The following is a 13,982-nucleotide window of genomic DNA, read 5'->3' as shown; positions in this document are numbered from 1 at the left end:
TATATATATATGTGTATATATATATATGCTGAATTCAATATTCAATACAATACAGTCTAGGAGGCTGTGTGGTCCAGTGGTTAAAGACTGTAACCAGGAGGTCCCTGGTTCAAATCCCACCTCAGCCACTGACTCATTGTGTGACCCTGAGCAAGTCACTTAACCTCCTTGTGCTCCGTCTTTCGGGTGAGACGTAGTTGTAAGTGACTCTGCAGCTGATGCATAGTTCACACACCCTGGTCTTTGTAAGTCGCCTTGGATAAAGGCGTCTGCTAAATAAACAAATAGTATAGAGAACTCAGTGCTGTACTGGGGATCTGAGAGCCAGCTAATTCAATACAGTCTAGTATAGAGAACTCAGTGCTGTACTGGGGATCTGAGAGCCAGCTAATTCAATACAGTCTAGTATAGAGAACTCAGTGCTGTACTGGGGATCTGAGAGCCAGCTAATTCAATACAGTCTAGTATAGAGAACTCAGTGCTGTACTGGGGATCTGAGAGCCAGCTAATTCAATACAGTCTAGTATAGAGAACTCAGTGCTGTACTGGGGATCTGAGAGCCAGCTAATTCAATACAGTCTAGTATACAGAACTCAGTGCTGTACTGGGGATCTGAGAGCCAGCTAATTCAATACAGTCTAAAGAGATATTGATATATAGACAGTGTTTTCTGACCAAGCGCTAGTGTCAGTATCATGGCTGCAGAGAGGAGGGTCTGAGTCAGATTGTGCTCAGGGAGGAAGGAAGGAAGTCACTGAGAACTGTGAGCCTCATATTCTGTGGTCAGTGAAATAGGGAACCGATCACACCCAGTGCTGAGCAGAGAGGGACAAAAACACCCCGGGGGGGGGGGGGGAGCATAGGTACTGTAAAGGATTGGTATCTCAGTGAAACTGCTGTGTGATAGGACTATTATTTCCACCCCTGTGTCTTGCAATAATGTTTTATTCCTGTGGTGAAGTGATTATGAAGACAGATACACACACAGACTCAGTGCCGAGTGATTAAACCCTCCCTCTGTTTTGACATGCAGTCTGAGTATCAACATCTGTAGGGAGAGCAGCTGCTTCCCATCACTGGGAACGAAGCAGGAACGCTGCTCAGAAACGACCCGCACTGAGAATGATCTATTGGGAGAGAGACTCGGGAGACTGGGAGAGGGACAGAGAGAGAGAGACTATGAACAACAATGGGCTAGATTCCAAGAATCTGTTTACTCAGAACTGTCAGTTCCCTTAAAAAAAAAAAAAATAGTCTGCAATTCGAAACAGATTAAGAGACAACTACAGTCGACGAGCCCCTAACTCTCTCTGTCTCTCTCGGGAGACTGGGCAGGATTTCCAGCAAGCAGCCTCTGCAGCTCATACAGGGCTCGGGGAATTTTTTTTTTTTTTAGCCCCACAGATCCGAAGCAGGCTTAATGGCTCTCTGGTGAAATATGCACTCTGACTAAAAGCAAAGTATGTAGCAAGGAGCTGACATTGCCTGCATTACTCTTCCCCTCCCTCTCCGCAGGCTCCCTGGCCACGCTGTGCTGATTCACCTTCACCTGTCGCTTCTCATCTCTCAGAGACAGAGAGAGAGAGAGAGACTGACAAACACACACACACTGAAACTCCCATAGTCCCAGATCAACACTGCCTTTGAAAGTAGGGGCTAAACTAACATTTAAGAAGTGAAAAACCTCTTTTTTTTTTTATATATATATATATAAAAATAAAAAAAAGCCTCTAAAAGATAGGGTGGCTAGTTATATTGAGCAACACCGCCATCTAGCAGACAAGTTGAGATACTACACTAGAATTATAACTAGCGCTGTACTTCTGTAATATTGCAATTAATATTACGTTTATTTATCCAAGGCGACTTACAGAGACTAGGGTGTGTGAGTCACTTACAATTACGTCTCACCTGAAAGACGGAGCACAAGGAGGTTAAGTGACTTGCTCAGGGTCACACAGTGAGTCAGTGGCTGAGGTGGGATTTGAACTGGGAACCTCCTGCTTACAAGCCCTTTTCTTTAACCACTGGACCACACAGCCTCCTGTTAATTAGACAATTACAACAAAGTCTCTAATTAAATAAGACATTTAAAGAAACTGGTTCAAATAAAATCTTTATTTTTAAAATATACATAAGATACATTTTACACAAATCCACAGTACTTTGTTTAAAACAGGCACGTGTTTATTATGGGTAAAACAAACATACCTTTCATGTAAACATGCCATCAATTAAAACACTTTCTGTAGAAAGCAAATCTAAATGTACACAAAAAACACCACGGTCGAGATACACACAAGACCACCTGTAAAGACAGCCCCAGAGTTTGAACTAGGAGCAAAAATTAACACAGCAAATAGCAGAGTTTGTAAATTCACAAGGAATGTTTAACCCCTTCAGGCCTGAATTACCTGCCAAGCTTAAAAAAAAACACACACAATTAATATACATCCCCTTCTGGTCACAATGAATTTCATTTTTATACAAATAAAAGCAGTTTGTGTGCTCTATGGAGTTAGAGAAGTTGCCCTGCCCAAATTGATGATAAAAAACAAAAAAAAAAACATGCATGCATTATAAAACCGAACATGGTCCAATTCTCTACACAGTGAGTGAAGGGGATATTGATGCCACACCTCAGGCTGGGGAGGCCTCCACCCCCCCTCGCCCCCCCCTGCCTGAGGGCACAGGGGTTTCCAACAGGTGCCTCAGAAATGGTTTTCAATCCTGACCTTGAATAAGCAGCCTCAGGCTGTTATTGACTAAAAAAAAAATAAGGAATCGGCTGAAAATCTGAACAACCCCCAGGACAGTGTAATAAACTACAGTAAAAAAAAAAGTTGAATAAAACTAAAATTTCAAAATGAATGGAGTGTGCAAGTTCAAATGAGTCCTCTGGTCAGGATGGTGCCTGTGAGGGCTTTGTCTTTCAGGGCGTGTTCAATGTCTTTCTCCTCAATCTTCAGGGCAACCTGAGGGGGTGAATGAAAGGTTAGAAAACAAAATACTGTAAAACTGGAGCTTTTACTGAAGGGCTACACAATCCTGCCAGCAATATTACAGATTTAATATTAAAATGCCACTATCTGCAGTTTCAAAACTACTGAAATAAAATCAAGATTGAAAAATAACACACCACATAGCAGTTTGAGCCATTCCTGGTTTTACTGGGAGTTTATTAAAAGGAGACACAGCTGAGCTTGTTACCTGTACACACTGTGGCTGATCAAGCTCCTAGTAAAAACCGGAATGGGTGAAACTGCTATGCAATTGGAGTCTCGCTCCCCTCTCTCTCACCTTGGTGAGGCGTGCCTCCTTTGCCTTCTTCAGCCCGAAAATGCCCCTGGACTCCAGCAGGCTGCTCAGAGACAGGCACTCCGCCTGCCCCACGGCACCCACCTGCTGCTGCAGACACACCCGGCTGTACGCCTCGTGAAGCTGAAGGGGGGGGGGGCGGGACAGAGAGGCTGGTTAGCTGGGGCAGTACAGTACACAGGGACAAAACACACACAGCATCAACAGGCATGGAAGTAAGCCTCCTATTGCATAGCAGTTGAATCCATTCCAGGTTTTACTAGGAGCTTAGCCACAGTGTGCATAGGTAACCAGCTCAGGCGAGTCCGATTAAAAAGCATTGTTAAACCAGGAACGAAATCGAACTGCTGTGCAACGGGATACATGGTCTGCAAGTTTAATAAAATCACACATGAGCTTCTTGCCTACACATGCTGTGGCTAATCCAGGCTCTTATTAAAACCAGTCATGGATCAAACTTCTATGCAACAGGAGTCAACAGGGGGTGTGGGAGACAGACGGGGGTGCTCTCACCTTGCCCAGCGTCACCTCCCTGCTCCGGGCCTTCCTCGTGAGAAGCAGCAGAGAGCAGACCAACAGCTTCTGCTGCAGGGGGAAGGAGTCCGAGTCGTCCCCTTCCCCTCCTCGCACCATGCGGTCCCCGTACACCTCCGAAATCACACGGGACACGTGCAGAAGAGACACCTTCCGCGGGACAGGGGGGGACTTCACCGGGGAGACACCTGGGGGGGGACGGAATTAAATATATTTAAATTAAACAGGGAGTGCAACGGGTTTGCTAAGCTAGCATTAGATACGTCTGCATGAAACACTGAGCTGTGCAGGAAGCTTTTATTTTTGAATTTTTTTTTGTAAAAGTGTGGCCTTGCATGCAAACAGGTCTTAAGACCTGAAGTTCCTCTTGTCTTGACAACTTGTATATTTCACAGTCTAATAGTAATAGCACTCCCGTCGCGTGATGTCCAGTATACTGGATAATCAGGTGTGCTTGAACACTGTACTACTAATCCTGACAATTTCTATTTTTAAAAACTGTTAGGTCAAAACCCTGCACATTTTTAGTAAGCAAAACAGGTGAACTTGAATGTATCAGGCAGTTCCTATAGATGCAGATTGAGGTATTCAATGTATATCTGTGTTAGTAATCCTGTAACAGGAGGAGACTCTTACACTCTGTGGTTGGCTTCAGGACGGTTTGTTTGCGAACATCAGACTCCACGATTTCCACCGCTCTCCTGGAGAGAGAGAGAGGAGGGATCAACACCAGCACAGCACAATTAAAACAATCAGGGTTCGCTGCTACAGCAACACTATAGCAGCATTAACTCCTTTCTTTGTAAAGTATACATAAATAATTAAAGACAGGACTACTGGCAATGCTAAACACCTTACTGATCAGACTCATGTGTAAAAGGAGAGCGGAGTTCATAACTAACACCCACACCGCGTTTGAATGAGCGGCTCACCTGCACACATCCAGCGCTTTGCGGGCGTCTCCCGACACGGCCGAGACTTTGCGGGCGCAGAACTGAACTGCGGCTCCGTCCAGAACCTGCTCACCCGACACCTGGAGAGGAGGCAGCAGCGCACAAGGGGTTAATCACAGCGATCAGGCCTGGGCTCTGTTACAAGATCAGCGTGCACCCCCCGCCCCCCCCCCCCCCCCCCCCCCCCCAATTGAAATCACAACGCAATTGCCATTGACCGTGCCACACCTGCGTAAGTATTGTAATTGGCTTTCCGTGAGAGGCGCTGCGTATCTGCGGTTTTTCATTACCTTGGCTAGCCGGTCCTGCACGATCGCGATGAGCTGCTCCCGGCTGTAGGGGGCGAAGTTGAGCAGCTGGGGCTTGCAGTGAGGGCGGGCCTGCAGGCGAGGGAGGATCCTGTCTGTCAGATCCAGGGCGTTGGCAATACCTAGACGGGCGGGGAAGAGGAGAGGCTGTCAAAACGCTGGGACGATTACCTTCTGTATTAGTAAAAAGACTGTCCCAATAAGGCAATACAAACAGAGGTTTAACATATTTGGAAACACAAGTCTGATCCATCCTTGGTTTTTAAGTTGAAGACAAACTCCTGAGCTTGTTACCTGTACACAGGCTAAATCAAGCTTGTATAAAACCTGAAACGGGTGAAGATGCTATGCAATAGGAGTCTTATTTCCATCCCTGCCTTAATACCAAGGGAGGTGTCAAATAAATTTGAGAAAGTCTGTTGAAGTCACAGGTTTCCAAACAACAGTTTTGCCATTTAAAGTTATAGCATCACCTTTAAGTTTAGTACTAGTGTCCCCCAGCCACAGGAGTAAATACTTCACAATAAGACTCCTATTGCGTAGCAGTTTCACCCATTCCAGGTTTTACAACAAGCTTGATTAGTCAGTATGTGTACAGGTAACAAGCTCAGGTGTGTTATTAAAACACACAGGGAAACCAGGAATGGATCACACTGCTATGCAAGGGGAGTCTCATTCCCAGCCCTGTATCTGCACAGTGCAGATGAGCTACTCACCAATGAGACAGAGTCGGGAGCTGTCCAGCCAGGGCCACTCAAAGATCGTGTACAGAACATCCTGGGCTTTACTGTCCAGCTGGTCCATCTCATCAAGAACAAGCAGGCTGGGGGAGAGAGAGGAGGAGGACTCGGATCAGAACCACAGACAGCTAGCAGAACTGAAGTACTAGAAACGGGCCGCTTGCTGTCTATACTAGAGTAATGGTATTTATTTTAAGATAGACAGATGTATATGTGCTTTTCCCAACATTTCGGTACGTAGATCAGGAGAATTAAAACTGTCCTTTTCCAAGTTATTGTGTTTACTGGTTTTCCTGTTTGAAATTATCCGTTTATTTGCCGTTCATTTTAGAATATTATTTCTCGTCCGGACCCCTTGAAAATGAGGCACATCCCCTCCAGTCACTTTCCATTACACGAGGAGCAGATGTCACGCGTTAAGTTTCTGATCGATGCATCGATTTTAAAATACAGAGTTTGTCTTTTTATGGCAGGGCAACTTTTAAAAAGGTCTCAAAATGCAATAAAATTTGTGACTGACTGTTATTATCTCAGCACCTCTTTAGGGTTTTCAGCCCATCTAAAGAGAGACAAGCTGTCAACATCTATTCTCTCCCCTTAATTTTTGCTACTGGTTGTTATTTCTTGCCAGCCCCCTTGAAACAGAGACGTACATTCTGTCAAAGGTTCTATCCTGGTTAAAAATCACAGCTGGAGTCCGTTCTACCCTCCCCGCCGGACTCTCGGTCACTCACACCATGGGTCCCGGGCCGGTCAGCAGCCTCTCCAGCCTCTTCCCAATGTCCTTCCCTCCCGATCGACTCCTCCCGGCGCCCTGCAGCCTCTCCGCCAGCACTGGGAAGATGCAGTGGGAGCTGCGCAGGGACATGCAGTTAACGAAGATCTGCTGGGAGCCTCGGAGCTCCTCCTAATCAAGCACAGACAGAGAGACATTGTAATCAAATTAAAAAGGAATTAATATGAAGTTTATTTGTAGTCATTTAAGAGGTTTATTAAGTTTGGGACAGCAGATTTAGCATTGCTGTCACTCCCAAATCTCTTGAAAAACGCCCCTCAGTACTGCATCCTCAGCCAATGCACCAGATACAACTTGTAACCCTAACTTGTTGCATCCTAGTTATTTATTAGTTACTTATTGTATTTTAGCAGTATTATTTGCACTTACTGTAAACTGTGCTGTATTTAAATCTGAATCTTGCATTGTAACCCTGCCCTGTAACACCTGTGTAAGTTGCCTTGGATAAAAGGCGTCTGCCAAAACAGATACAATTATAAATTAAGTTGCCTTAAAATCGTGAGGCAGTCTTTATAAACAGATGCCATAAAAGCAAGCTGTTTCTCCCACACTGTATTGGGGCTATTTGTATTTGATTAAATAAAATACAAAATCATTTTATTTAAAAGTATAAACAAAAAACATACCCTAGGCAATATATCTTTTTTTAATACAAATGAATGGGTTGGTGCAGCACTATACCTGGAGCAGTGGTTTCGTACTGGGACTCACCTTGCAGTCCTGCAGGATGCGGCGCAGGCAGGCTGTCTTTCCCGTTCCTGGCGCTCCGGAGATGTAGAGGCTGCCGGCTCGCTGGCCCCCCACCCTCTCCGAGAGGAATGCCCGGATGGCGGCCGTCTCCTCCTCCCTGGATAGCAGCCTCTCCGGGATGGCAGTGTTGAGAGCCTGCTTCGTCTGCTGGTAGCAGGAGCCTGGGAATAACGGAGCCGAGAGACGGGACCGTGAAACTCCGGGACCAGGGGATTGGTTTATTAATTCAAAACGGGACCATGCAAATGCTGGATAACATACTGGTCCCATATAACAGCATTGATGGCTTCAAAACCACAGGGTCTTAGTGAAACGTTTGCCACTGAATTCATCATGTTTGTTTCAGTAGGACTATTTACAAATGCTATCAAACCCCACAATTACAACTGAGACAAAGCCCAGGCCTGCAACACGTTCCTGCTGTCTCACCTTCCTGTGTGAACAGCCTGACCACAGGAGCCGCCTTCTCTTTCGGGGTCCCCCGCGGAGAGCTCGTGGGGGTCTCCTGAGCCCTGCGGTAGGGGGATCGCGTCGGGGACAGGGGCTCGACCAGGGGGGTGCTTTTGGGGGAGCCCAGATCGCACGCTGCTCCACCGGGGGATCCCACTTCAGAGAGGGGGACCCGTTTCAGGGGAGACAGAGTTAGGCCCCATCGCAGCCTCGCCTCGTCGAAGTTTAGCTTGGAGGGGGTCCGGGGGGAGAGGGGGGTAGACAGAACAGAGTTCTCTTTGCAGCACTGCTTTGGGGGGGACCCCAGGAGAGAGCGAGGGAGGTTACAAAGATTCTCATCACCTGCAGACAGAGAGAAGATTTTTAATCCATCAGAGAATGTAAAACAATTACATACGCGTACCAGACAATTGAAATAAAATCTGTCGCCCCTAAAACAAAAGGTTTTGATCATTTTAAAACAGGGGCATGCAAACGCTGGTTAACTAGCCCCACATAACAGAGCAGGGATTGAAGCAAGACTCCTGTTGCATAGCAGTCTGATCCACTGAAGGTTTTACTAGGAGTTTAATAAGACACACACCTGAGCTTGTTACCTGCAGACACTGGAGCTAATCAAGCTCCTAGTAAAACCTGGAATGGGTGAAACGGCTCTGCAATAGGAGTCTCCCTTCCACCGCTGTATTGTGGTTGTGTGATGGCAGATTCGTCAGAGAGATGGCTGGTTTTGGAAGTGACCCCTTTAACTGCAGTGACAGCCCCAGTGAATAAGTTACCCACGATCAATCATTCAAGGAACGGTGCAGGGAATCGATCAGCAATCAGTTACGTGCAATAAACTCAATTCTATTGCAGGAACACATTCTGCAAGGCGAGGGAACCCGACTCCTGACATTTAAATAAATAATCTCAGGTGTACAAAGAATGTAATTCACGCAGCAACAAACAACCGCCCCACTCCCTCCCCCCACCACACACACTCACTTAGAAATGCAAACACTTCAAAGCAGCCCCCTCCTCCATCCTCCCAGTCCTTCATGTAAACGCTAGCCTAGACTCAACACAAATGCAATCTTACCGGTTCGCTTGCGGGGGCTGAGAGGCAGGACCTCGGATTTATTTGGGGAAGCCGCCACGGAAACCAGGGTCACTTTTCGCGTGTTCTCCGATTTCGGAGTGTCATTTTGGGGCTTGGAGGCCAACCTGGAGGATTTCTTTTTGGGGTACGAGATGGTGGTTTGGGAACCGGACCTGGTGCTTGGCATGTCTGCAGTGATAGACCCGCTGAAGAGAACTGACTGCAAGACAGGAGGGAGAACAGATTATAAAACACTGAAACACCAGAAATACACACGAGAACAGATTACAAACACTGTGAAACACCAGAGATACACACGAGAATAGATTACAAACACTGTAAAAAACAGACACACAATAATAGATTATAAATATTGTGAAACAGAGGTACACACGAGAACAGATTATAAATACTGTGAAAGAGATACACACGAGAACACATTATAACTACTGTAACACAGTTACACACGCACGTTAAACTAGAAGCTTATTAATTGACTTAAATGCAATGAAATGTCACTTTGATCTAAAGTATAGGCCAAACATTGTTTTATTTACATATAAATAAAATTAATAAACTGAAAACTAATTAACTGGATACACGTTTCGTCTTTTTCAGATCGCCACAATAGGCAGTGTGTGATAGATATATATATCTTATTGGTTCAATTTTATCTAAGGTGTCTCAATATTGCTATATAGACGACAGGGTAGAAACAATTTGTTTTGATAGTACTGTACGTATATAGAGATTGTCTTACAAATTGAAGTTTAAATAAAAATACTGCAACCAAACAAACTGCAAACACGCGTCGCGGGAACAAACACAGGCCAGCGTCTTATCGTCGCCAACAAACGTAGAGAATAATATTGTAATCCTTTCAAAACCTACAAGTATAAATACGCGACATCAATCCTAAAAAAATATATAAAAAGACATCCGCGCAGATTTCTGCATTAAACTAAAAGGCGGGAGATAATTGTGTTCCTATATTTTAAGTTATGTTGTGTTGCCGCCGATTATCAAAACCCACTTAGTTTAGAATTCAAACTAATCTAAAGAAACATACTTGATTCACGTGTAATCTGCATTCTTGAAATAGTTTTACGTTTTCATAAATAGATGCTGATCGTATTTTCAATTATTAGAGTCTAAATCCTTCCGGTTAAATTCAACAAAATGCTAGTACTGCTCGATTCAGTCGAGTAACACTGTTTACCGTACAAAAATACAATTACAAGTACCTTTAAAACATAAAACTGTACTACAGGATTATACTGAAATTGATATGACATAAACAGATGTATTCAATACTTACTCAGATTATTTTGGTTAAAATTTACAGGAGAGCGGACGTTTTCTTTCTATTTATTTTGAGCAATTCTCAAACCTTCTTCCTCTCAGTAAACTAGACGAGCGATACTGAAACGTTAGCGCCAAATCTTACACAACCAAGTCTCCGCGCCATTCAGCGAACACGCCCCCTCTCCATCCCATTGGACACTCGCAGGTTCGAGAACACACTATCTGCATTCTGATTGGGCAGCGTCCTGGCCGCGAAGGCTGGCAACTCCCCCAACAGAGTAAATAACGTCTCCACCAATCGCCGCGCAACAGCTGAGGCCAGACCAATGAGCTTTAGAGTATAGAAATTCCGCCAAACTATTGCCCCCTTACTCGAGTCAGCATCCCATTGGCTGGCTGGCGGAAAAGGCGCGGTTTACTGTTAAATCAACTGGCGGGAGTTTACAGCGTGCTTTCATAAGTTAATTAAACAGGAACAAGAGCGTAATAATCACGTTATATAAAGTTAAAAGCAACTACAATAGATTGAATTGTTATTTAATCATGATTTCATTGATGTATTTGCACGCATAACAACATATATCCAACATATACAGTATATATATACAGTATATATAGGGCAGCAGTGTGGAGTAGTGGTTAGGGCCCTGGACTCTTGACCGGAGGGTTGTGGGTTCAGTCCCCAGTGGGGGACACTGCTGCTGTACCCCTGAGCAAGGTACTTTACCTAGATTGCTCCAGTAAAAACCCAACTGTATAAATGGGTAATTGTATGTAAAAATAATGTGATATCTTGTAACAATTGTAAGTCGCCCTGGATAAGGGCGTCTGCTAAGAAATAAATAATAATAATAATAATAATATTTCATGCCATGTATTTGGGTGTTTTTAGCACTGTGGTATTACAAGGATGAAAAGACTGCATTGCATTGCAGTTTGATCCATTCCTGGTTTCACTATGCGTTTAATAAGACATACCTGCGCTTGTTGCCTAGATACACTGTGGCTGATCAAGCTTGTAATAAAACCTGGATTGGATGGAACTGCTATGCAACAGGAGTCTTATTTTTTAGAAATTCAATTTTCAGATGTCCAGTTTCAGTATCAGCTGATCCTTTAGTGTTAGTCTTCTGTCAGAGACATGATAACCGCCAGTAGTGTTTTATTACAATACATATTCAAGACTAAAGGAATTACTGATAACATCACAACGATCTGTTATTGTTCCAAACCCAAGTCCTGGGCAGGGTGTCCAGTCACAGTGCTGGAGCGCCATTTTCACTCCAGGAGGCCCAACAGCTAAAATGAGATAATGAACCACTTCTGGGTCTGGAGAGCCGTTTTAAGCGATTAAATTAAATAATTTAAAACAGGGTTGGAGCAAAGACCAGGAGTGAAGAACCACCACTGGCCACCCCTGCTCTAGCACCACCAGTATGTGGTTACTGACACACTGACACAATAACCAGAGAAGCACACACACATTTTAATGGGTTTTAATCATCAGGTATTGCATAGCCCTACACTTAACTGGGACTGAAAAATCAAATCAAATCACAGTAATAATAATAATAATAATAATAATAATAATAATAATGTAACAGGGCTGGACAATAAATGATCATTCCAACTTATAGACTTGAGAAACACGGTTTATTTATTTATTTATTTATTTATTTATTAAACAAAATATATATTTTAATAATTTTTTTTTTTAACCATTCCTTAACTGTTGAGTACCCCAGTCTCAATCGGGAAACAAAAGTCAAGAAAATTAACATAGAAAAAAGCAGAACCCTTCACCTAGTAGCACTAAACTGGATATATAACAGGAAAGAAAAGAAAATAATATTGAGCAAGAACATAACATGGAGTTGTATTCCATCTTTGTATTGGTAAGACAGAGGTGCTGATTGTGAGCAAGAAAGATGAAGAGAAAGAATGAAAGAAAAAAGATGCCTATGAACTTTGTAAGGCACAATTTGACTATTACTTGTGTTATTATTATCATCATCATCATCTTCACTAAGGACACACTTTTCCAAAGTGCAGGATCGTTTGAAATGTTTGCCCATCGGTTCTATGAATGAAATATTTACAAGTCTCTTTGATTATTATTATTTTATTTGAAGTGGGAGGGATTTAATAACAGATGACTGAAGAAGAATTACATTTGTCAGATTTGAATTAATACAGTATCTTCAGAACGCACAATGCAGAGGTTAGTGGAAAAATCAAATAAAATCATAAATAATAATTGAACGAGACAGAAAGATCTGAAGTTCTCACTGCATCCTTGGTTTCTGTTTTCTAGTTAGTGCAGTGGCTTTATGACATCATCACTGCTCCTCTCCTTTGATTAATAACTTGGTTCTTCAATTGAAAAACATTTCCAATAGATCGATAAACAGCTGCTTTATTATTATTATTATTATTATTATTATTATTATTATTATTATTTGTTTATTTAGCAGACGCCTTTAGCCAAGGCGACTTACAGAGACTAGGGTGTGTGAACTATGCATCAGCTGCAGAGTCACTTACAATTACGTCTCACCCGAAAGACGGAGCACAAGGAGGTTAAGTGACTTGCTCAGGGTCCCACAATGAGTCGGTGGCTGAGGTGGGATTTGAACCAGGGACCTTCTGGTTACAAGCCCGTTTCTTTAACCACTGGACCACACAGCCTCCTGCTTTCCGGTTCTTTTGCTGTAGGTCACATCTGCATGAACTAAAGTATTAAGCTGAGGGAACAGGGAGCCATTGTGTGGCTTGGAACTTGGTTTCAGGAGACTAGGTTTCAGCCCTCCTGCACGGCACACCAGGGGAGACTTGGGGTTTCATACAGCCACCTCAAACTAGGTCTCCTAGAACCAGGTTTCAAGCCTCTGTTCCTGGAAAAGTGGCTTTGTGTTCCCTCCTCAGCTTAAGAGACCAGCACAGAGGCAAAAAGGGTGGAGGGGGAGCAGCAATAATGCGCCATTAAGAGGCAATAACATTTCAAACCTTGATTGGCACTCCCTTAAACTCTGCACAAAGAGTGCCACTGTGTTTGGTCAGGAAACAGCTCACGTGTTGCACAATGAGAATTGTTTTTGAATATTGATTTCATGCAAAGACATTGAAAACGCAGGCATGAGAACACACCACGCTGCATGAGCAAGGCTGCTGCAGCTTGCTACTTTACCTGCGCCAGGTATGATCATGTAAAAGAACAAGAACTGTTTGACTTGGATACATAGATGAAAATAAGATTCGCATTGCATAGCAGTTTGAGAGCCAGTCCAGGTTTTACATCCATTCGGTGAGCTTGATAACAACAATAATAACAACAACAATAATAATAATAATAATAGCAGAGACCCCCATCGCAGAGCAGTTTAAGCCACAGGTTTGCATTCTGTAAGCCAGCTTGATAAATGAGACCTTTGTTCACTCTAGTTTCCCTAAAAAAACCCAGGTGTAACTCACACAAGACAAAAACCAGGAACGACTCACGCTGGTTTTGCAATGCAAACTCACTTCAGTCCCTGAAACGCAGCTTTTAGTACCTCGGGCAACACAGCGTCGTCTCTCAAGTTAGCATTTCAGTTCCTGCGGGTGGGGCGCGCAAATTGGAAGATTCAGATTTATTTAAACACGACATGATGGCAACAAAAAAGTAATTATAGGAACAAACTCCCCCCAAAAATATACAGCATTCAAGAAGAGATACTCATAACAGGATCAGAGAGAGGTGAGATCGAAAGA

General features: G+C 43.6%; 1 protein-coding gene across 1 annotated transcript; it reads right to left on the bottom strand.

Annotated features, from left to right (window-relative positions):
- Window positions 1-2,100: 2,100 nt before the first annotated feature.
- On the bottom strand, window positions 2,101-10,424 carry cdc6 (cell division cycle 6 homolog (S. cerevisiae)). Its single transcript, XM_034057220.3, has 12 exons — window positions 10,246-10,424; window positions 8,928-9,147; window positions 7,829-8,191; window positions 7,361-7,560; window positions 6,588-6,760; window positions 5,830-5,936; window positions 5,096-5,235; window positions 4,785-4,885; window positions 4,489-4,553; window positions 3,832-4,040; window positions 3,301-3,441; window positions 2,101-2,975 (listed from the first exon to the last, which is right to left on the bottom strand). The coding sequence occupies exons 2-12, from the start codon at window positions 9,112-9,114 to the stop codon at window positions 2,886-2,888; spliced, it is 1,776 nt and encodes a 591-aa protein (XP_033913111.2). The 5' UTR covers window positions 9,115-9,147; window positions 10,246-10,424; the 3' UTR covers window positions 2,101-2,885.
- Window positions 10,425-13,982: the final 3,558 nt, after the last annotated feature.

This window comes from Acipenser ruthenus, chromosome 28 (assembly GCF_902713425.1).
Source record: "Acipenser ruthenus chromosome 28, fAciRut3.2 maternal haplotype, whole genome shotgun sequence".
Taxonomy (NCBI): Eukaryota; Metazoa; Chordata; class Actinopteri; order Acipenseriformes; family Acipenseridae; genus Acipenser; species Acipenser ruthenus.
This window is presented reverse-complemented; position numbering and strand designations above follow the sequence as displayed.

Bases quoted from the DNA above. Each gene is read 5' to 3' on its own strand.
- cdc6 (XM_034057220.3), bottom strand. From the start codon at position 9,114: ATGCCAAGCACCAGGTCCGGTTCCCAAACCACCATCTCGTACCCCAAA. The intron at 5,937-6,587 runs GTGAGTGACCGA...TCTCTCCCCCAG, and splicing joins ACCGGCCCGGGACCCATGGT to CCTGCTTGTTCTTGATGAGA. The intron at 2,976-3,300 runs GTGAGAGAGAGG...TCACCCCCTCAG, and splicing joins AGGAGGCACGCCTCACCAAG to GTTGCCCTGAAGATTGAGGA.